This window comes from Centroberyx gerrardi, chromosome 21 (assembly GCF_048128805.1).
Source record: "Centroberyx gerrardi isolate f3 chromosome 21, fCenGer3.hap1.cur.20231027, whole genome shotgun sequence".
NCBI lineage: Eukaryota > Metazoa > Chordata > Actinopteri > Beryciformes > Berycidae > Centroberyx > Centroberyx gerrardi.
In genome coordinates, this window is record NC_136017.1 from 17,898,673 (window position 1) to 17,923,763 (window position 25,091).

General features: G+C 39.9%; 1 protein-coding gene across 1 annotated transcript in view; it reads left to right on the forward strand.

Moving 5' to 3' along the window:
- Positions 1-25,091, forward strand: part of creb3l1 (cAMP responsive element binding protein 3-like 1) — a 37,331-nt gene that overhangs the window by 7,848 nt on the left and 4,392 nt on the right. The window contains exons 2-9 of the mRNA XM_071916758.2: positions 2,627-2,759; positions 5,538-5,624; positions 15,803-15,957; positions 16,562-16,643; positions 17,088-17,281; positions 17,553-17,699; positions 18,348-18,406; positions 21,646-21,714. Of these exons, the coding sequence (XP_071772859.2) occupies positions 2,627-2,759; positions 5,538-5,624; positions 15,803-15,957; positions 16,562-16,643; positions 17,088-17,281; positions 17,553-17,699; positions 18,348-18,406; positions 21,646-21,714 (926 nt within the window). The remainder of the gene's footprint in view (positions 1-2,626; positions 2,760-5,537; positions 5,625-15,802; positions 15,958-16,561; positions 16,644-17,087; positions 17,282-17,552; positions 17,700-18,347; positions 18,407-21,645; positions 21,715-25,091) is intronic.

Below are 25,091 nucleotides of genomic sequence, written 5' to 3' on the forward strand. Positions count from 1 at the left end.
ACAGACAGCTGCGTGTGTCCCAGGATTAGGCCACAGACACACCTCCCAAACACACACACACACACACACACACTGAGCACTGGGATATGTATTGAGGAGATGAATGTTACTTAAAGGGGAATACCACTTGGTTTAAAAACTGATATGCTTTGGCACCATGTGGCTTAGTTAGCAACTGACTGACTGATTTACTGACTGACTGACTGACTGACTGACTGGCTGACTGACTCTGATGATGACTATGTTATTCCCGCCATGGGAAAAAGACGTTCAAGAAGAGATCTCTCGCTACTAATTCTTGGTATCTAAACACTAAATGGTCCCCATACTGAACTTGTACAATCATATAAATACCCTGGAATATGGCTGTATAATAGATTATTATTCAAGACCCATGTGGAACACCTTGAGAATCAAGATTTGTTTTTTGTATAGAACCAAAACATGCTTCTCTTTTAATAATAATAATAATAATAAAAAAATCCACAATCCACAGTCATGTCTGTACTCGATTATCGGGACATTTTGTATTTGCATGCCCCTTCTGTTTGAAGCCATTTACCACATTGCCTTGTGTTTTATTACAGGAGATAAATGTCAGTCTCACCATTGTGATTTATATCAAAAACTCAGGACTCTGGTCTTCTTTAATAATGAGAGGGAAAATGCATTGCATCATATTTATCTATAAGACTCCCTGTACCTCACATCTCCACTATGAACCTTATAAATACTATGAACCCTATCAATTATTTTAAAGCATAATATCAGATTTTTTATGATGTTGGTAATTGCTTTTTACAATGTCTGTCCCTGTATTTTGCTGATATCTCAGTCTCAATGGTTGATTAAATAAAAGATAAAATTAATGTACCTTTTCTAGATGGAAACTACTTAAAGAAGCTGTATTGACCCAGACATGTCTATTACAAACTAGTGGAGGTGTCGGTGATGAATTTGGACTTAATCCTTGGACTTCAACCTTCTAAAAGGTTTTTGGAAAAGAGCATAAGCTAAATTCCTAGAACCTAAAATGTAAATCAAGAATTATCTTTGTTGTTAATTAAATGCTAGTTTATTTCTGTCCCTCCTCTGTTCTCTCCGTCTGTCTGAGAAGCTACTGAGCATAGCTGACTTGACGGTGTCTGGTAATTGGTTCCAATCTATCTGTGTGTGTGCTTTTGTACTATATGTGCATGTTTGTTCAAGAGCGGGGTGACTCACTGTGTATGTGTGTGTGTGTGTGTAAACCAGTGAAAGCAGAGCACCATGCTATCCCAGGCTTCCAGAACATTGTATATCAGCTCAGTGACTCATTCATCCAGACTGAGGATATATCTATCACCCTGGCTGCTGTTTTCCCATTCACTGGCTCTCCATGCCGTCAAGACAGTCTTGGTTCTCTGGTTTCTAACTTTGAGAGAGAGTACCGTTCACGTTCAGAAGAATTAACATACACTAGTAATCACTGTCCTGCAGAAACCTTAGATCTCTGAAGAGTTAACTGTACAAGAGTTCAGAAAAACTTTCCACTCTGACACTCATGGACGTTGTAATGTAGTATCAGGGGTTTGTCTTGGCCCCGGAGTTAGGAAACAATTTCATCACATGGAAGATAATGCAAACTGTCAAGTACAGTAAATAAAGTGAATTTGCAGATATGAGTTTTCTTCAGGATAAAGGCTGTGGCCAGTTAAATGAGTAATGTACCATTTACGAATCAAAGACTGGTTAAGTTAGCTAACATAATCGCTAGCGTCAAACAAATGTATTTCCAGTGACTAGAGAGATAGTAGGCTACTTAGTTAGCAGACGAGCTAACCATAGCTAATACAATTTAGAGCAGCACAACCAGAAGCTAGTGAGCTAACAGGTTAAAAGTTGGGTAAAATTTGGGTAAATTTGAGGATATGGATAACAAATGGAATGACAACATACACCTAATAAATTCATATAATGTTTCTCTGCTAGAAATCACATATGAATAAAATTAATTACACGTATAGAATAGAGCTGACATAAGGATTGAGTTGATATTTATGGGTAGCTGTTATGAAGCTTCAGTTATCTCCATAATAATTTCACAGCAGCAGCACTAGAAGTCACTTCATCCTACATTTCAGTGGGGAAATGATTTTTTTGTTTGTTTGTTTTTTAGATTATTTTTGGGGCATTTTCTCCCTTTTTTATTGGTGAGTTGAAAGTGGAGAGAGACAGGAAAGATTGTGGATAGTGAGAAAGGAAGATGACATGCGTCAAAGGTCCTGGGCCAGATTTGAACCCAGGACGTTGCGGTTACATGGTACACGCCTTAGACCACTGAGTCACCAGGACTCCCTAAAATTTATGTTTTTTTAAGAAATGGAATTTGCCAAAGAAAACCAAGGTTTTGCTCAATAAATTTGCACACTGTCACCTGCTGATACAAATGAAAAATAACATGTAACATGAACTCATATGGATGTGATGTATGGCGGTCAGTAAGCTGCTGTTGAGGTATTACAAATATGTAAAGTATTACCAAAACTGAATTTATCTCTCTTAATCTCTCTCTCTCTCTCTCTCTCTTTCTCTCTCTCTCTCTCTCTCTCTCTCTTTATCTTCCTCTCTCTCCATCTTTCTCCAGCCTTTCTCAGCTGACCAGATGGATGACTTTAGCAGTGAATTATTCAGCAGTTTCTTTGAGGACCATCTATTAGAGCGCCCCCTATTGGCAGAAAGATCTTCACTTTTACACATGGAACTGGACAGCAACCCAGGTCACTTCTTCTTTTCTAACTGTTTTATTTCTACTGCAAAGTTGCCTTAATCACCACCAGACTTTACCCACAGCATATATCAACTGCTTACATCATCTTTGTATCACAGAATTTTGATACCAAAATGTTCTATTGTTGAGATGTACAACTTTTCCATAATGACGAATCAAGCTTATATTCTCACTGTCAAATAATTTGCCCCATAGGCTTGGACCCAACTAATATTGATTATGAGTATGATTATTATTATTAGTAGCAGCAGTAGGAGTAGGAGGAGTAACATTACTATTATTATTATTATTAGACAGCAGCTCAGAAAAGTGCAAAATAATGATTGATAAAAATAAATAACGAAATATAAATATATCATATAATAATGGAGTAAAAATATATATATATTGCATCAATTTTCTTGCCACTTATTCAACGCTGGGTTGTGATGGCAACTTGGCAAGCAGAGGTGCCCAGATCTCCTTTTCCCCAGCAACTTCCTCCATACATGCTGGGAGATGTAGCTCCTCTATCTCTTCCCATGCATCCTGGAAGATGTAGTCCCTCCAGCTCCCTGTCCCTGCTGAGAACAGTTTGGGGGATGTCCTGCCTTCTCCTCCTGAGTCACTGAATAGTTCACCAGAACCCTCTTGATGCCACCCGAAAGCTATTCTCCATCGCTTCTCCAAACTTCTCCCACACCTGGGTTTTCTCTTCTCCAACTACCGCAGCTACAGCCTTTCTGGTCTGCCGGTACCTCTCTGCTGAGTCAGGAGACATCCATGCCAACCAGGCCTGGAAGGCGTCCTTCTTCAGCTTGACAGCCTCACTCACCACCGGTGTCCACCAGTGGGTTCTTGGATTGCTGCCATGACAGGCACCGACCACCTTTTGGCCACAGCTCCTAGCAGCTGCTCCCACAACAGACGTTTTCCCTCCTGTGGTGATTTGTGCATTTTCACAAAACTCGCCTGTCATGTGCATGTGTTCCACCATCAAAACTTTGAATGGACACTGTTATGGCATCTTGTTATGGCATCTAGCTTTACTAAGTCTGTCTGGCAGAATCCACTGCCATCTGATCCAACTCACCACCAGATCGTGATCAGTCGACAGCTCAGCCTCTCTCTTCACCAGAGTGTCCAGAACATATGGCCTCAGGTCCGATGATACAACTACAAAGTTTATAATCAACCTTTAGCCCAAGGTGTTCTGGTATCAAGTACACTTATGGGCCTTCTTGTATTCAAACATGATGTTTGTTACGGACAATCCATAGCTTGCACAGAAGTCGATCCACTGTTCCTCCCAATCATAGGTTTCTCAGTTGTTGCCAATGGAGCTTTGAGGTCTCCAAGCAGGAAAATGGAGTCAGTTGGCAGAGCCCTCTCCAGTGGCCCACACATCGTCTCCAAGACTTTCAGATACTCCGACCTGCTGTTAGGTCCAAACAACAGTCAGAGTTTTCCTCTCCGCAACTCATAGTCGCATTGTACAGGGCCCGTCTGGTGACATCTCATGTTAATAAAATAATGCGCGGCTAATTAAAAAAATTAATGTGTGGGAACGGGATCTTAATCAGTGGCCACTCATTGTCTTGGACATGTCTTAATGATCTAGTTCCCAAGTGTTACAAAGTTGTGGCCACGACATAATGATCTCGTTCCCACACTTTACTAAGTCATGGCCATGACATAATGATCTTGTTCCCACACATTACTAAGTCATGGCCATGACATAATGATCTCGTTTCCACACTTTACTAAGTCATGGCCATGACATAATGATCTTGTTCCCACACATTACTAAGTCATGGCCATGACATAATGATCTTGTTCCCACACATTACTAAGTCATGGCCACTCATTAGGATTCCTTTCCCACGCGTTAATAAGTCGTGACTATGCATTATTTTGTTAACAAGATATGTCACCAGACAGGCTCCATAACATTGAAGCGACACTCTTGTTTCCTGGGTCAAACTCCTGAGTCGGAGAGAGTCCAGAGGCAACACTGTGCGTGGAGGTGTGCCCAACTAGTTGGTACTTCCCAACCTCCCACACCAGCTCTGGCTCCTTCCTCCCGAGAGATTTTAAATTCCATGTTTTGTAAGCCAGTTTTTGTTGCCAAAATCCACAACATATGAGCCTACTCCACTCCTGCCCTTTACCCAGCAGGCACTGCACTAGACCCATACCCTTCACCTTGTGGGTGAGTCCACAAGGCAGCAGCTGGTTTGAGCTGTGCCTGGCCGATCTACGGGGTCAGGGGTCCTGGACCCCAGTACCCCTGCCCTGGGCGAGGTTCTCTCAGTTTCATCATAGGGGTCATCTTGAATTCCTATTTGTCTGACATCTCATCAGAGACCAGTTTGCCTTGGGTGTCCCAACTGGGAGCTCCCAGGATCACTGGGACAGCAAACCCCTCTAACATAATACGGCTGTGATTCTGGGAGAGGTAAAAAAAATATTATATTATAATGTAAAAAAAACAAACATTATTATATTATAATATCCATAATACAAACATAATATTTTAAAAGTATAATACAACATTAAAATGTTAATAACAAAAGTGTATTAAAAATAATTACAGTAACATACTTTTATATATATATATATATATATATATATATATATATATATATATATATATATATATATATATATATATATACACATATATACTGTATATTATACTTTATATTTTATCAATATTGTTAGATAATACATAAAGTAATAAATTGTTATTTTAAAATTATTTTTCATTTATATTTGTGTCTCACAGATATTCAAGCAGAGCACAGCTACTCTTTGAGTGAAGACTCCGCCCCCCAGAGCCCTGCCCTGTCAATCAAAATGGACCAAGACTCTGGTAGGACAATCTGTTGATTAAAATAGCCGCCAGCACTTTGTCTCTCTTCGTATCCATCCATCTTTTCTTATAGCTTATCTTAGTTTATCTCTCCTTTCTTCTCCTTACGGTCAGGAAAAAAGAAAACTATACAGCTGTCAACCAAAATCCTGCCGCTGATGTAAAGTCTGGTCTGTCGTCATACTGGCCAGTCCCTCATCTTATTGGCTCAATCTGCTGCCTCTCATGTAATATGCACTTTGATTGGCTCAATCTGCTGTCTGCCATATAATATGCTCTCTGATTGGCTCAATCCACTGACTGCTTTATAACATGCACTTTGATTGGCTCAATCCGCTGTCTGACATATAATATCCTCTCTGATTGGCTCAATCCACTGACTGCCATATCCACTGTGTTATATAATAATATTCACTCTGATTGGCTCAATCCGCTGTCTGCCATATAATATGCTCTCTGATTGGCTTAATCCGCTGTCTGTTATATATAGTATGCGCTCCAACTGGCTCAATCTGCTGTCTGTTTTATAATATGCACTAAAATAAGACACTTGAAAGTCAGTTGATCCCTGGGATCCTGCTTTGTCTGTCTGTCTTTCTGTCTGTCTACTCGTCTTTCTCTCTCTCTCTCTGTCTCTGTCTGTCTGTCTCTCTACCTGTCTTTCTCTCTGTGTATCTGTCTCTCTACGTATCTGTCTCTCTACCTGTCTTTCTCACTCTCTATCTGTTCTCTACTCTCCATTTGTCCCTGGGATCCTGCTGTCTGAGCAGCAGGAAGAGTTTTCCTCCAGCTAAGCCCTGCCCACCTAACACACACACACACACACACACACGCTATGACAAGCATATGGTTTTGAGTCTGCAGCTAAAGCCGAAGCCAGCGGAAACTCTCTCTCTCTCTTCTGTCAGTCTGTATCTCTCTCTCTTTCTCTCTCTCTCCTGTCTGTATATATCTCTCTAACTCTAACTTTTTCTCTGTCTTCTCTCTCTCTCAATTCAATTCAATCTGCTTTATTGGTATGAATATTAGACAAATAGCATTGCCAATCGTCTAAACACAATAGAAAATAATAAAAGTACATAACTAGTGCATACTTTTATGACTGTGTGTGTGTGTGTATGTGGGTTTTAATAAATGATCTGTGTTGCTGTGTATTCAGTATTTCTATGTGTATGGGACAGTGTTTCTATAGAGAATATTTATATCTTTAGAGGAAATAAAATAAAGTCAAACATTTAAACAATAAATCCAAGTAGGCAAAATTGATTATATTATTTCAGGCTGGATTTAAATCAGTATAATATTAAAATATTAATTATCCATTAAAATTTAACATGCATGCTCTGGCTTGGCTATAAATTTACAATGTTGCCAAAACAAAATTGACAGTATAATAACTAATATGACATAACCTAACCATTAACATAATATATAGCACAATAATACCAATAACACCAATAACATATAATATTAGGTAAAGTTTTGATGTCAAGATAAACAATTAACATTATAGCTTTCCTCATCATTGTCTATATCTTGCTTGTCTCTCTAGTTGCATAACTGTCACCTCAGGCACACATATGGAACATTTATATCATACCATTACTCTCTCTCTCTCTCTCTCTCTCTCTCTCTCTCACACACACACACACACTCATAGACACATATCTTCATATGTTTCAAGTATTCAAATAATATTCAAGTATTTGAATCTAATCCAACATATTTGATATTGAACCATCTCCATTGTGTATTTTCTACGGACTCTTCCTGCATCTGCTCTATTAAGACAAACTATAAACTTTGTGATACTTACTTTCCACTAGTTCCACTATTATAGTTTTTCCACTGCATAAGTGTACCGTTATGTATCCATACTGACACAGTACGTTCGATTTTTCCATTATGTTTGGTTTGGTACACGCAGTGTTATGGGAGCTACTTTGAAGGTGTAGTTTTACAACCTACCAGTAACTTCACATTGGAAGAAGTTGAACTGCAGCAAAGCTTCCCTAAAGAGAAATATAGTTTTGTTACTCAGAAATAGTAGTTCAAACTAGTTTGTAAAAAAAAAAAAAGCAGCAAGCCTGCTATAGTAAGGTTGAACCACAACATGAAGCAGAAATAAAATTAAAGAAATGAAATAATGCAATAAAATTGCAATTCATTTTCCCTCTTTTGTTTAAAAGCCAAAAACTTGGTAGTTGTATTTATAGTTAGTAGTTGCAGTAGTTAATTACACCTCACAATTACAACAAAAGTAATAAACTACTAAAAACACTATCCAAATTTGAATTTAGTTGAACTACCGCCAAGCAACTAAAATACAGTTAAATTACTAGTTTAATTAAGTAGTTGGGGATCAAATATGTGGGCTTCAGGTTTGCAGAAAAGTTGTTACTTGGTTCTGGATGGTAATAATAGATTTTGAGATTGTCATAAGATATATCCATTGTAAGAGAGAGATTTTACTATTGTCTTTTCAGTTTAGAGGTGTTAAGCTTGCCATGGTCTCCTTTCAGGCATAATGCAGGGTTGAGAGGAACGCTCTGACCAAGGATCCTGGAGAAAGTTGATTTATGTCCAGAACTGTAATACCAGGAAGCAGTTATGTCCAGAATTGTAATGCCAGGGGGCAATTCCAGAAGGCGTGTATGTGATCGTCAGATGATTGTGTAGCACAATGCGGACAAGTATCAATGTCAGAAAGTCCAATGGCACTACACTTTGGATATAATGAATTCTGTGCAATATTTTGAACTATATGTTTTGTGTTTTGGGATCAGAAGAGCATTTGAGCATGTTGAAGCATATGGAAGTCCAGAATTCTGGGAGAGGTGTTCACAGAGATACAAAGTCTTTCTGGAAGAGGTTTTCACAGAGATACGAATAGATGCATTTCTTGTTTATTGTCACATCAGGGTTGTGCCAGATGGGAGTTGACGAACAGAATGTGATTTTTTTGGCTTGTGAATGAGTTTCTTGTTTTTTTTTTTTTCAAAGGTCTCTTTTGGGTTGAGATCTGGACTGAACTTAAGTCTCTGTAATGTTCCTGGAACCATCTTTATCCTGCTGGAAGTTTCCATTGTAGCTTCATATTCAGCTTCATCTTGTTATTAGCTAACAGCTTATAACAAGATTATAGCTGGCATGGTCTTCTGCTGCTGTAGCCCATGCACTTCAAGGTTGGACCAGTTCTGAGATGCCCTTCTGCACACCACTGTTGAAGTGAGCAGCTATTTGCCATTCTCCTCTGACCTCTCTTATCAACAAAGTTTTTTGGCTGACTGGTCTTTGGTTATGGCATCATTCTTGGCAAACTCTCGACACTAGTGACAAGATCCCAGGAGGGTGGCCATTTCTGAGATGCTAGAACTAGCAGTCTGGCACCAACCATCATACCACATTCTATGGTAGTAATGGATCTGTGTTAAGATGGGCAAGCTCTGATAAATTGGGTGCAATTACACCAAAATATTTGCGTTTACATTGTGAAACCTGAAATGTTTCCGAAGGAGTTGATGAGTTCCAGAGAATTGGGTAGAGAGTGGGTAGAGACAGAGAGAGTAATAGAGTAATGTGTCGTCTGCATATAGGTGTATGTTGAATTGAACCTATGGTGATACTAGTAATAGAGTCTGCTTGGCAGATAGCCAAGGCTATTGGTTCAATAAAGATTTTTTTAACCTTTATTTATCCAGATTTGAATGAGCATTCAAACATTCATACAGTTACACACATTCACACTGGGAGCTGTCCAGTACAACCATAGTCTTCTACCATTGGACAAGCTGCCCAGTAGAACCACAGTCTTCTACTGTTGGTCACGACTCAAGCAGTTGGGGGTTCAGTGCCTTACTCAAGGGCACATCGATGGTAGTTGTTTAGGGAAGGAATAGTGTTAATCATTAATTTTCCCACACAGATTTTCCCAAACTGGTGACATTCTAGCTTTAACATCTAGGCTACTACTGCCACATTGCAAAGAATAGGGGAAAAAGAGGACATCCGTATCTAGTTCCACAGCGGAGTACAAAAGGACTAGATCGTTTGCTGTTGGTAATTACAGAGGCTTGGGGAGAGTCACAGAGCATTAGAATCCAGCAGGGGAAGCCAAGCCAGGTCCAAACCCACATTGCAGTGTGTGAAACAGGAAAGGCCAAGTTACTTTGTCAAAGGCCTTCTCTGCATCCGATGAGACCACCACAGTAGGAGCAGCTCCTTGTTTGGCATGATGGATCAGGTTAATTAGCCTTTTAGGGATGTCAGAAGCTTGTTGACCTTTCAAAAACCCAGTCTGTTCTGAATTAATGAATTTTTTGGATCATAGAGCGTTGTGCTGGACAGGACCTTAGACGTTAATTTGAGGTCCACCCTGAGCAGAATTATAGTACGGTAACTTGAGCAGCATGAAGGGTCTTTATCTTTTTTTAAGTATGAGGAACATTGAGGCTAACTTCATACGATTCGGAAGTTTGTTTGTGGAAGCAACACAATCAAAGTGAATCGAGCAGGTGACAACAGGTGCCAAAAATGCTTAGAGAATTCAGTTGGAAAGCCATTTGTTTTGCTATTTGCCATGCTAAACACAGATTTATGAATTTCTTCCAGAGACAGGGATAGTCAAGTTTATTTGGATCTTCTTTTGAGAGGATTGGGAGGTTCATGCTATTCAGGACAGATTGTTTTTTGGAGCTGTTGGAGCATGCTGATGGAGATTAGATTAACAGTGTCTAAAATTGTTTTTGGTGGTGAAGGTTCCATATTACTTACTATAGCCGTGATAAAATTCTTCTCTATATTTCTTTTAAAGTGTTGGGACAGAAAACAGCCACATTTCTCACCCAGTTCGAACTGGTGGGTTCTTTGAATAAATATTTAATTTCCTCTTTTAATTTTGAGTTGAGTTTGTGTCTTATTCTCAAGATATTAGTATAGGAGAGATTACATGAGAGGAGAGATTACATGAGTTTTATCCGTTTCCTTCAGTTCATGTTCTAATTTACTATAGTCCTTCGTTTTTGTCTTCTTTCTATAAGTAGCATATGAAGTAACTTTGTCATAGCAAGGCTGTTTCTGGTGTCTAAAAACATTTCCCATTCTCACTGAATGAGGGCACAAAAGTCTGTGTCTTTTGGCAGTGAGATGTTAAAGCACCCGGTGTTTGATGAAGCTTATAGCTGCATGGTCTGAAATGGTAATTGGATGGTTAGTGCTGTTCGAAATTAGAGGTATTGCTGATCTGTGGACTAGGAAATAGTCTATTCAAGACAGTAGAAAAGAAAGTGTGTTCTCTTTTCAGAGGGTTACTGAGGTGCCATATTTCACAAAAGCCCTCATCTTCAGTGTACCCACTAAGTATGCTGCTGGCTGTAGAAGGTTTGAAGTTGCGTGCTGGGTATAGCTGGGTACGATGTTGGGTATGGTTGATAATCTGGTTGAAGTCCCCCCTATTATAAGTGTAACACCAGGGTAAGAAATGATTTCAACAAATAAAGCCTGGAAAAAATGAGTTTGTCTTCTTAATGAAATAGTAAAATAATGTCATCTTAAATATGGGATATTAGTGATTGTGCTCCAGGTATTAGTCAGGTGTTACCAGGTAATATATTGATTCTGCTAACAAGTTCTAGCTTTGAATAAATGCCTTCCAGAATGTTTGAACACACCGTATTTTTAACCTTATGAAAGTTGTCATAGTGCAAGTAGGATAACACTGTAACATTGTGTGCATTGTATGGTTGTAGCACAGTTCAAGAGCCATCCTACATATGCCTCTCTTCTTTCTCACTGTCTCACCACCTCTCTCTCTCTGTGTATCTGTGTTCTTGGCAGTGCCGTTATTCAATCAAAGAGAGGCAAAGTGTTTTACTGCTGCTCCTGCTGCTCTGCGCCGACTACTGTTTTAATACTGCTGCTGCCCCACTGAGATCAAACACAATCACAACCACTCCTCTATTAACCCTCTGGAATGATTACCAGAAGGCCTTGGCCATTAGCCAGTCACTATATGATAGGGTGTCTTACCTGTGTGCACACCATTTTACTTACACAGGATAACTATTATGATAAGGTTATACTTTCTTACATTAAAAGCATCATAAAGAAATGACAACTGTGATGATGCTAACTTCGATGAGTTGGTTGTACTTTATTATTTTAGACTATAGCATCATTTACAGTTGTCAGCAGACAGTGATATGAAAGCTACTTTGAAAGTCCGGTTTTACAAGCTCCAGTTACTTAACATTGGAAGAAGTTGAACAACAGCAAAGTATAAAAACTTTAATTTCTAGTAAATATATATAGTTTGGTTAATTTAAGAATCACATGACTACAAAAACATTTATGAAAATGATTAGGCTGGCTGCAGACTTGTGTACACTGTCTGAACTTTCACCAGTCAGGATTAAAGAAAAATGGGAGGAGAGAGGTTGAATTGAGACAACTACACCTCAAAATGACAAACTACTAAAATCACCATCCATATTTGAATTTAGTTGAACTACCACTACAAGATACTGCTACACTTTAATTATGTGTTGTTGTGTAAATCCATCTTTCTGTACATGAAAGCCATAGACGTATGGGCCAATCTCTCTGTTCATCGGCTGATAGCCAAGCCAACAGCTTCTGGCATTCATTATAGAGTGATGGTAGAAGGCTTCCAATCAAGCCCTGGCTTAACGAGGGCAGGCGTCTTAACGAGGGCCAGGCTAGCAGCAGGACTGGCCTAATGAGGAGAGGCTTCTGAAGGACTAGCTTATAGAGGGGATGGAGGGAATACGTAAATGGCAGATCCAACTCAAAACTGAATTCTCCATATTACTCCTAAGCTCTTTTAAGTTCAGTCAGTATTTGGGAACAACTCTCCTGATGCTAGATTTCAGAGAGCCAAGATGCTAGTCAATGACATCATCAACAAGTGACGTGTTGTAGCTGACAGTGAATGGGAGGCATGTTAAGTTTGATTCCCTGAACATTTTCAGAATTGGAGATCTGAATTATTTGGCCGATTTATGGCCTATTTTACCTTGAGTACGGCCTCTTTTACAAGTAAAAACTCATACTAACATTCTTTGTCAGTCTCCAGGTCGTCTCGTTGACACCACAGATTGCAGTGTTAGTTCTCTCATCTCTAGTTTTGGGTGAGAGTTTATGTTCCCAACTATTGACTTGCTTGTCCAAGACCACAGGAAGGACGCGTGTGGATTTTGTTTTAGGGTGGATTCTCCCTTTACCGATCCTGGTTTAATGAGAGACAGGATAACAAGACAAGCTAACGGCTCTCTGACAGGCCCACACCTCCATCCTCCTCTTCCTCACCCCCACCCACCACACACACACGCACACACACACACAAAGCTTGTAAACTTCAGAGCATTTTACCAGCAGAACGTTGCTAGGAAACCAGGAGGTGATAAAAGTGACGTTCGCTCTGAACACACACATACGCACACACACACAAACACAGGAGACATCCTTGTGTTGTTATACTGCTACCGCACACTTTCCCTGAACCATGGGAGTCGTGTGCGAGTGTGTATGTATGTGCGTGCGTGCATGTGTGTGTGTGTGTGTGTGTGTTGTGTCAGACATCAAAGTGTCTGGCCTGGTGCTTATGTTTTATTCCAAAATGAAAATGGCTGACTCAGTGAAACATCACACACTCCTCCTTCTCTACCTGTGGTTACCTTTTAGTTGCTGCCTTTAAGGTCTCCTTATAAAATCCTACCTATACCATACTATACTACCAGTATAGAAGGTGTAAATATGACTTGTCACCAAGTTTTTGAGTTTGAAGTCAGAACTCTGAGAAAAATCAGAATTCTGAGTTTAAAATGAGAATTCTGAGATTATTCTCAACTGAAATTAATTTTTCACACGTGGCCCTAATCCTCTTCCGTAGATTTGGTTTTAACAGTGGTATAGGGACAATTTCTTAGCACTGCTGAGCTTAGAAAATTGACATTTCTAAATACAAGGTCCCCACGGGTCCTTGAAATCCTTGAAAGTTTGTGAATTTGAGAAAAAAAATCAAGGCCTTGAAAGTTTTTGAAAATAGACATAAATAGACATGGGTCATTGAAAGTGCTTGAATTTATATATTTTGTGCAAGAATAGAAATTGAAGTTCTTTTGATATTTTTTTAATTTAACGTTAGTAAATAGGCTATGTTCCGCTGTCTGCATGTGTGTCTCCCGCCGTCTGTGCGTCCTTGTTTCACGCGCCACCTGCCTCGAGAAAGTGCGACGGTCACGTGCGTGCATGAGTGTTGTAACAGTAATTAACATTGATCCGTGTTTCAAACTATGCCGTGTTGGGTCCTTGAATTTGAGGAAATTGGGCCTGGAAAGTCCTTGAAATGTCCTTGAATTTGATGTTTAAGAAGGTGTGGGAACCCTGTAAATATTATAGCCTGCAACACACATTTTACAGCATATTTACTAGTGGCTGGCTGTCTCTGCAGCCCAGCAGGTACAGTGGCACTTATGACTACTATAGACTAAGCAATGTGGTATCTTGAGATGATGTTGAACATACCGTATATCAGCAGTGTGTTTGGTGAATTGGCCCTTTAAAATTGCACCCTTATAATCACTAATGGTACGTTTCCACAGGATCCGTCATTTCCACGCTTCCCATTCATCTTCTATGTAAGCAGCCATGCAATGCATTCTGGTAGCGCCGCGGTGCGTTTGTAGAGATGGGGCGTCACGTTGGCCGCTCCACATTTGCATAAAGTTGAGGTCTATGCTACTTTATGCAAATCAAGGGTGTCCAGCGCGACTCGTCGCCTCTGGAAACTCCCGAAACTCGCGTACAAACTTTTAAACTAACGTTGTTGATCTAAAATGAAGACAGATTCAGCAACTGTATGGCTTATTTTTCGCCTCAAATGTTTTCAGAAACACATTTCGGTGAACTATTTTCATAATATAAGAGAAAGTTTGCAAACGAGCCACCATGTTTTTCCAGTTTGAAATCCGGGGGCAGACGGCCCAACGAGTGACAGCGTTTGTCCAATCAGGTGCAGCAAGGACGTGTAGTCTGGAGACGGGCACGCCCATCAAGCGTCCAATATTGGGAAGCAGCGCAATCCCTCGCGTGAAATGATGCCCCTGTGGAAACGCACCATAAGCCTGTGACCCTGTTGCTCCTTCTGCCTCTCCTCTAACTAAATGTCCTAACATAAAAACAAATATAGAAAAGTAATGTCACATAAAAGCATGTCTATAGAGATACATTTTAAGAAATGATTTAAAAGATGATACTGATTCTGCTAACCTAACCTCCTCAGGCAGGTTGTTCCAAAGCCACACACACACAAAGCCTTACACTGGTTAACAGGTATACCAGTGTAAGGTATACCTGCAATGAAACAATTCCATTTGTTTGCTCCAGTTAAAATCCTAGGCTGCATGTACAAGCTGAGGACGAGAAAGAGACTTTAGACTGATGCAAGAATAAAGAGACTTACATTAATCTAGATGAGGCATGATGAAGGCATGGACGACTGTTTCCAGATCGTTGAATCACAAAAAAGGTTCGATTTTACAGATGGTTGGAGGAAGCAGGACTGCACAATTTTTTGTTCATCAAAGGATCAGAGTAAAATGACTCCTAAATTTCTAGCAGCTGGTTTAACATTGCATAACACAACATGCTTAGTTAATTTTGAATCAAGTTTATGTTTTTTGGGACCAAATAAAATTATCTCTGGTTTTTCTTCATTTAGCTGTAAGAAATGTTGTGACATCCAACATTTTATGTCAGTAAGGCAGTTTTTGAGAGTGGCTATGCTATTTAAAGAGTAACTAAATCCCACCCATATTTGTGGTGAAGCCTGACATCTACCTGGCACCAAAGACCAGCCAATAGCAGATTGCCAGTGCAGTACCCTATTTTTCACCATTAGATGTCAGGCTTCACCACAGATTTGGGTTTGGGGTTCAGTTACTCTTTAAGTTACTGAGTTTCAGCGGAATATATAGTTCCGTATCGTCTGCGTAACTATGTTAAAAAATATATTATATGAAAAAACTTTAGTCGTAAATGATGATGGGCAGTCTTTGTTCATTCGGCACATGGAGATGTTTGACCTGGCTAGCATAAAAAAAAAAGTCTGTAAATGTAATTGTGGAATTTAACTTTATGGTACTCTGTCTTTCCCTCAGAGTTTGAGTGGGGTTTCAGCCAGGACCTGTCGGCCATCTTGGTGAAAGAGGAGGAGCCCGATGTGGGTCAAAGGTTAGATCCACCCCCTCTGGATGGCCCACCTCTTGTGTTAAACCCCGCCCCCCCACACAGAGGATCACCATGGAAACACACGGTAAGCATCATAAGCTAGTCACGTCCCTTTAGACACAACAACAAAACATTACAAATTATGTTGTTGATCTTGTTTATATTTTTTTATGCAAGAAGAAACTTTATGATCCATGTGGGGAAAATGGGTCATTGCAACAGCACATACTAATAGGATACAGCAAAGAAAGATAGAATATAAACATAAACATAGAATATGATATGAATATTGCAAATTTGGGTTATATAAACATATGCAACTGACAATTTCAACATGCTAAGTAGAATGTATGAATGGGAAGCACAGGAAAAGTATGGATTACAGCATTATTACAGTTTGCAAACTAACAGCAGTAGGACTATTGAAGCAAAGAAAAAGTGAGTGCAGATTACTGATAGTATGAAAATATTATGCCTATAATTGTTTTAATCCATATAAGCCCATGGCTTCTGACCTCTCCTGCACAATAACTACATCTCAACTACATCTACCAATTTTTATTATGTTATATGCAAAAAAAAAAGAAATGTATACTATATATCTAACATAAAAAATATCAGTATGTATACAGTATGTAGTGGATGTTATGTTTTTTATATTGTTGTTTATGTTGCTGTTGTTTCTGTAGGAGCGTAATCATGACGATATGAAGCCAGTAGCTATTAAAGATGAACCCAGAGAGATCGGACAGTACCTCAGCCTGCCCAGCGGTACACACACACACACACACACACACACACACACACACACACACATACACACACAATAAGCTGAAATGTGCACCAGCTGGTCTTTGTCTAAACTGATACCATATCTGCTCACAACCTAGAAAACAGCAAATTAACAGCCATTCAGCTGCATGCAGGTTTTACTATCAAATGGCTTATTTGATGCCATTGAAAGTGCTGGGATGACTTGGCTGTTTTTTGCCTCAATAATATGACTTATTTTTACTCATTTTTACTAAGGTTTGAAAGAAACAGCAATGTTTTTTAGTTCCACTGTCCACAAATGCCACCTAATCCTGGATTTTTCATGGGAAAGTTTTCACATGAAAAATCCAGGATACATAGGAAACAGTTCATATTTCACTTTAACAGCTCAAACTTAGATCCATGATAGAAGCGCTAACACTAAACTCTCTTCCTCTTCAGAAGATGCTCTGCAGCTCCCCCCCACCCCTCCCAGCAGTAACCATGGCGACAGTGATGGCTCCCTTCCTCCCTCCTCCCCCCACCTCCTCCTGCCCCCCTCCTCCCCCCAACCACAACAGAGGCCGGGAGGTCGTGCCTCCTCCGCCTCCTCCTCCTCTGCCATCTCCTCCTCGCCTCTCCTCACTGCGCCACATGTAAGTAATGGAGCTCCTCTCCTCATCACTTGTGTCCTCCTATCCTCTCCTGCTGTCGTCTTCACTCCTTTCCTTTCCATACTGATTTCATCTAAACCAAGTTCTATACAAGGGGTTAACTGAACCTAGACTAAACAACTAATACCAGTTGATACTGGTGCTAGATAATGAAGAAGTGCTTGCTTTATTGTATAGGAGCTGCAGGGCTCATATTAAAATACCAGTTGATAATGGTTCTAGATAATGAGGAAGCATTTGTTTCATTGTCCAGAAGCTGCAGGGTTCAGGACCCCTCCTCTTGACAGAAGAAGAGAAGAGGACCCTGGTTGCTGAGGGTTACCCAGTACCCAATAAACTTCCTCTCACCAAGAGTGAAGAGAAGGCACTGAAGAGAGTTCGACGAAAGATTAAAAACAAGGTGGGTAGATAGATGGGTACATTGGCAGATAGGTAGGCTACGTAAGTAGGTAAGTGGGTTGGTAGGTAGATACTATAGTTAGCTAGCTAGGTAGATAGATAGTTAGGTGCATAGGTAGGTAATTGGGTACGTAGGCAGCTAGGTAGACTACATAGATAGGTAGAAAGGTAGGTAGACACTTTTTTTTCAATTATGAGAGGGCCCCAAAATGTTTCAGATGAAAGAAAAGATAGAGTGATAACTATGGTTTTCTAGCTGAAGTTTAAATAATGCAGATAACTAAGGAGTTAGGCAGATAGGTCAATTTACAGGATACATATAGGTAATTTTCATTTGTGTAATTTTGTGTCCCTAACTAAGCCAATGGCCACAGGAGTCGCAATAAAGTGAAAGTGTAAGATCTTTGTAATTAGCCCAGTTTATACTCAGAGAAATGTATTGCAAATGAATTGCAAAATTTGAAGCAGCACATCATGTTCAGCAGTTACAGGTGGTCAAGACTTCTGCCAAACATTTTGAATGGAAAAAAAAATATCTCCAAAGCCATGGTTTGACATTTGGAAACTTTTTGTTTAACTGGATTACAGATTTTGGCTTAAATATGATTGGTCTATCTATCTTTCTCTCAATGTCTGTCTTTCCATCCAGATCTCAGCTCAGGAGAGTCGGAGGAAAAAGAAAGAGTATGTGGAATGTCTGGAGAAAAAGTAAGACTGAGAAAGAAATCGTTGTCTCTCTTTTCCACTCCTTTCTGTCGGTTTACCTGACTATCTGGGTCCATCTTGATTTCCAAACCCTGTTCTCTATTTGTAGTTCCTCCTATTCTTTTAACTTTCCCCTAGACTGACATGGTAGATTTGTTTCCAAATGTAGGTTACTGTGACACAGTAAACTGTCTTGTCTTTAGCCCTAGTCTCTACTCCAAAACACTCTGAGTTGTAGCTTGAGAAGAGTCAGCTCAGTTAACCTGAACAAACTGTTAGCTAGCTAACTAGCCAGCAGGCTCATCAATTGATGTTAATGTTAACATATGCAACTACTAGCCACGCTAGCTTCTACTAGATGCAAACCAGATGAGTTAACAACAAGACAGTGATGGTTAGGTGACCAGATACTATGGTTAGCTAGTTAACAAGCTGACATTACCTTATCACAAAATCAATCAGATGTATCAGTGCTGAAATGATCAGTTTCCAGTCAAAAACAGTACAGAAATTAACCATGTCTTTTCAGTAGTGTTGAAATGGCCAAGTTCGAGTTTAACGGGCGGCAACACTTGCTGCTTGTGTGGTATTTTTCATAAATAAGTGACATTGTAAAGGGAGATTTGACCGTTTAAATATGCCACTGAAAATAAGCTTAACCCTTTCTATGACTACCATATTTAGTGCTTTGTAAGGATACTCATAAGGAATTATAATGCACTCATAATGCCTGATGACCATGCTTTTAAGAACACAATGCTAACTGATGCATTATATCAGCACTCATAAAATAGTATAGCCTACTCCTTCTCTTCTCCTCCCTCACTCTGTCTCCTTCCTCCTTCTCGTGGCCCATATTCATAAAATTCAGCGGAAACAGCATTGCGCAGCACTAAATCTGCAGCACTTTCATTTTAGGTGATTCATAAAGTTACCATGGCGCTGGCTACTGCTGCGGAGACACTTTATCGTGGCATTATTGTCCACCTGGTGGCCCAGGTGAAAGCCAGTGAAAATCAATATGTAAATGAAGTGTTGCATATTAAACACCCCCCACCACCGATCATCCACGCCCATGCGCAAGCACAATGGATCACAAACTAGATATGTCAGAAAGGCAAAGACAGCAGAAGTTCTTGCCATCACAACTCTGTATATTAAGAGAAGATGTTGTGTCACACAATGCAAAATATATTAACCACTAACACCTCTTTCCAAGGGCAGCACTGAAACACATTGACAAAATATAGCTTTAAGAGAGATTTTTATTAATGAAACTTATTTTAACGTAGATAATCACAAGTTGGAACTCTATCTTTTTGCGCAGCTTCCATGAATTGCTTTAGGGGACATGCAAATGTTCAGAAAGCAGACGGTGGTGCCAAAATATTGCAAGCAGTAAAACTAGGTGCTAAACCCCGTTTATGAATAAGGAAAATGCCTACCGCCATGGTACCCACTACTGCGTCATTAACACTGAGTTTTATGAATATGGGCCAGTGTCTCTTCTCTCTCCTCTCCTTCATCGTTCTGTCCATTCCTCTTTATGGCAGGACTCCAACAACCTGTTGAACACATGGGTCAAACTCAAATCATCCCTTGGTAGGGTGAAAGAGAGAGAAATGTGGTTCTGCTTTCACAATGTCACCTACGTTCAGACAGAACGCAAAAAATAATGTTGAGTTGGTGTGAATGTATGAAAAGGCGAACAGAGCAAGATGAGGAAGAGCAAGCTCTCTACATTTAGACAGAACACAAAAAAATAATGTTGAGTTGGTGTGGATGCAATGCAAAGGCAAACAGAGCAAGCAGAACTGTATCCAGGCGCCTGGAAATTTCTCCCCCCACCATGTCCATTGGGTATTTTTGACCAGTTACACTGGCCAATGACATCTGACAAAAAAGTTTATAAAAGCTAGATTCCCCAAAGAAGACACTGGTGGTGCTGCTGCCAAGCCTGACGCTAGAGGATTAAAATGCAGCATGACAGAATAAAAAATATAACGCTGAAGCACAGTTTCATCTAGTCTACACTGTCTCATCAAGAACAATGTCAACCAAAACCACTGACCATAATGACTGGACTATAGAAAGATGTCAACCAAAACCACTAATCATAATGACTGGACTATAGAAAGATGTCAACCAAAACCACTAATCATAATGACTGGACTATAGAAAGATGTCAACCAAAACCATTAATCAGAATGGGACTATAGAAAGCTGTCGACCAAAACCACTAATCATAATGACTGGACTATAGAAAGTTGTCAACCAAAACCACTAATCATAATGGGACTATAGAAAGATGTCAACCATAACCACTAATCATAGTAGCTGGACTATAGAAACCTGCTTGCAACCTGCTTGCATGCTCAGAATTTCACTGCTGATTTTTCAAGTTAAGCCATCAAACTTGCTTCCACTCAAATTTCCACTCTGAATGTAGGGTCAGATTAGTTTCCTCATGCCAGTAAAGCACTATGAACTGAATTAATATATCGTGAACAGCGATAACATGAGGTCTGCAAAAAATAGAAATCCCTCTCTTTCACTATATCCTCTGTTTTGTGTGTCTTTTCTGGAGATGAGGACAGGATTATTAGACAATCCTCGAGAGAGAAAACAGCAGGATGATGAGCTGCTGAATGAAATGTGTACGAATGAACCAGATTAAAGCTAAACATAGGAGGAGATTAGGAGGATTATGAGACAAGTAAGAGAGTAAGAGATCAGCAGGAGGCCTAGTTGATAAAAGAGATCAAAAGGATTAGCAAATGATGACAGAGAGAGGGAGAAAGAGAACCGGGGATGGGAGGTAGAATCGAGAGCTGTCTGTCTCCTTTTTCCTATCTCTAGCTATGTTTTCATCCAAGTATTTTTATGAAACTATGATGTATCAAATTCGAAAAAGATGAATGGAAATGACAAAATTCAATAACATTTCCTCATTTTTTTAAATTTTTTTTTTAATATGTCAACCTTAGCTGACACTAAAGAGGAATAACAAGTTGCCCAATACTAATCAATATTAATCAGTACTTTCAAAACTGAATGTGTTTTTTTTTACATTCAGGAAGCCTATTTCAACCCAGGTAATGGAAACGCACTTAATTCACATTTTATTTTTTCAAGTTTAAATTTGTTTGACAGTTGGATGGAACCAGAGCTAATGTAACAATATGTGTAAATGTATTTGCCAAACTAAGAGGTTGACCAAGGTTTGTGTGTGTGTGTTACAGGGTGGAGAGCTATACGTCAGAAAACAGCGACCTGTGGAGGAAAGTAGAAAACTTGGAGACTGCCAACAGGTGAGGCTTGCGCTTGTCGCTTTTCTGTTGCATTTGTTGTCAAAAATGCAGCGTGTTTCCTGTTACAGTAATGCCCCCTTTCACACATGCAGCCTGTTCCGTAAATGTAATGGCACAGGGGTCATGTGTGAATAGGAGCCAGTGTCGGGCTGTAACTTTTTTGACGAATAATTGGCAAAAAAGACAAATCAAAAGAATAACCAACAGCTCAAACTGCAGTGACTCCGGCGCAAAGGATAAACGTAATTTCCGGGAAATGACAACATAGGAATTTAACGGTATCGCTGATGTTGTGCGAATGGTAGCATTACATTAAAAAAGCAGAAAGGCATGTCTTGTGCGAACAACAGAAACTGCTACCTGTAGTGGAAAAATTAATCCGGCAATTTTACGGGTTTCAATATACGGGCTAATGTATTCGCTTTGGGTGCGTTTGCACTCGTCGGCCACCACAGATATGGGAATCTGAAGAAAACGAGGATTTATCTGGTCCAGATTGTGTACTCACCAAGCTCAAGTTTGCCTTCTCTGTTATTATAACAATATCAAACCAGTCTGCTATTATCCTGGGGTGGGGTTGGGGGAGGGGGGCTGGTGTCTGTATGTCTGTATGTCTGTCTGTCTGTCTGTGGGAGCTAGCCTCAGCCTGTCATTAAAGCTGAAGGTTAACAGTAGCTTTCATCATGGAAGCGAGCCCCCTCCCTTCCCACCACACGTGCACTCGCACACACACACACACACACACACACACAGCATTGATGACTGTAGCTGCTCTATGACACACCGTGTTAAACCACCCACAGAGGAACAATGAGTTGGCAAAAACCAGGAAACATGAGTCAGCACGCAGCAAACTGATTCTCATACAAACTCCAGGGTATCCGCAGATCTTTAAAAAGTCTGACAAAGTCTTAAAATAAATCATCTAAATTTAAGCCCTTTGAAAGCATTGAAATGTCTTAAATCCAATTAGAGGTTCTATTTTTTCACCATGTAATGACAGGTTTCTTAGTGCTGCATGTCCACTCTTCATATCAATCAGATCAATACATAACAGGGTTAGTAATTCAATATGCATCGTATCTGCTTTCATTATCTATGTTCAGAAACAGGCTGGTTGTACAAGTTTTGTTTCTTTATTTTGGTTGATTTTGGTCCACATAGCATTAAAAATAGCTTAAAACGTCTTAAATTTGGCTTTTGGAAACATTTTTAATTTACTTTTTAGGTCTCGTTAGAGGTCCAGTAGTAAACAGGCAGTATTTTTTTTGTTTCCTTCAATTAATGCAGGGATTCCTAGGGTTGAGAGCCCTGTTATAATCATAAGACAAGATAACATTTCACTTTAAAGATAGACTAGGCAGGCTCCCCGGTGGCTCACTGAGTAGAGCGTGTACCATATAAGGCTCAGTCCTTCCCACAGCGACCCGGGTTCAAATCCAGCCCACGGTCATTTGCTGCATGTCCTCCCCTCTCTCCCATACCTCCCTGTCTCTTTATCACACTATCTCTGTCAATAAAGCATAAAATGCCTAAAATAAATCTTTAAGAAAAAAAAAAAAAGATAGACTAGGCAACTTCGCACATTGGTGGCTCCAAATGGCAGCAAGTGATAAGATGTCGTTTTCAGTTTATCCATGACCTGACAGCTTTAGACAGGCAGTCGCAGCCATTCGGCAAAGAATAGCCAAGGAAGCGCTAATGCAACAGCCAGGGTAGCATCAGAACTGTACAAGAGAGGCATGATTTGAGATCATTTTCATTTACATCTTTTTACAGATATGTCTCATTACAAAGTGAGCAATCAATGTCATAAAAGACATGCTTTGGATGCTTTTGGGTTGATTTTTGGAGTGTCTATTGGCTCTATAGGACTGTATTAAGAGCCACACCCAGGCATGCAAGACTTATGTAGCTCCACAGTGAAACTAGATTTTGGTCGGAATCAATCAATATAATGGAAAAAGATGGGGAACCCATGATCCAGGTTGAAAATGGCTGGATTTATGCTTTAAAATTGACTAGATTAATGCTACACTCCCTGAAGTGGTGTAATATTTATTTTTTGTTATTGATTTCCTATATTTCAAAGAATAACACGCGCCCCTTACTCAAAACACAAGTCTTATGGCTGCATTGCATTTTGTTCTATTGAGGCTATCATCGGTAGAGAAATTGGTTTCTCTCCTCTTCTACGATGGATTTCTCCCTGTATGATTGTTGAACGTCTCTTGGTGCAAAATGGCGGCTCTAGAAAGAAGCCCTCGCTCTTTGATTCTGAGGGACTGACACCAAAACCTGACGTTTACCGCTGATGTTTTAGATCGCTTAAACATTCAAACTTTATTATAGTTGGACATATCTCAACATGACGACGCATTGTCTACATGTGCCCATTTATCCCTGGGAAAAACAAAAATACACCACTAAAAACCAAAATGGGCCCAGGAATGCAAGTTACATGACCAATAGCTGTTTTTGAAGTGTTTTAGGGTGGCTTCTTCCTTTATGTTAATATAGCTGATGTAGCCAGGTTTATTTTTGGAACTATCTGAGGTAGGATCATCATTTGTTTCCCCTGTATTAGAAGTAAGCCACTATTGCTCAGTTAAAGATGGAGGGGGAATATTCTGTTAACTGGTTCATTCAGGGCAACAGAGAGACTCAATCACACGGTATCAGAGGTTCATGTAAGCAGCTTAACCTGAACAAGACTTTAAGAGTGGACAATAGCCAAGTTACTCTGGTATGGAAACACAACCATTGTAAGAATTGGTACCACTAACTGCAAGCAGCCACTTTTGACCAAAGCAAAAACTTCATCCCATCATTTTGACTGGTGTGTGCGGTGAGGAAGAATACTGAAACGAAAATTCAAAATGTCACGGTATCTTTTTAACCTTAACCCTAATTCCAACCTTGAGCCCAACTGAAAACAAACCCTTGATCCTAATGAGCTCCATAAAATGGTCCTCCCAAGTGACCACTTCTCTCCGTTTTCTATTCTTGTGGGAATGATTTTTACACACACACACACAGTCTCCCAGCATGTCTGTAGCCAGTATATTTTAAGCGTTAATAACTCACGCAGTAAATCACTGTGGGATTCACATCAAAGACCTGTGTGTGAGTATGTATGTTGGTGGTTATGCCGGGTTAGTATCATCCCATATAAAGTTATTACAGCTGTCAACTCACAGTCTGGCTGTGGGTGTGTGTGTGTGTGTGTGTGTGTGTGTATGCGTGTGTGTGTGTGTGTGTGTGTGTGTGTGTGTTTGTAAGCTAAATGCTGCATGCTAGGGCATGTGACCGACATCAACATGAAGATTTGAAACATTGGATGTACTTGGATGTACTGGTTTACTGACTGACTGACT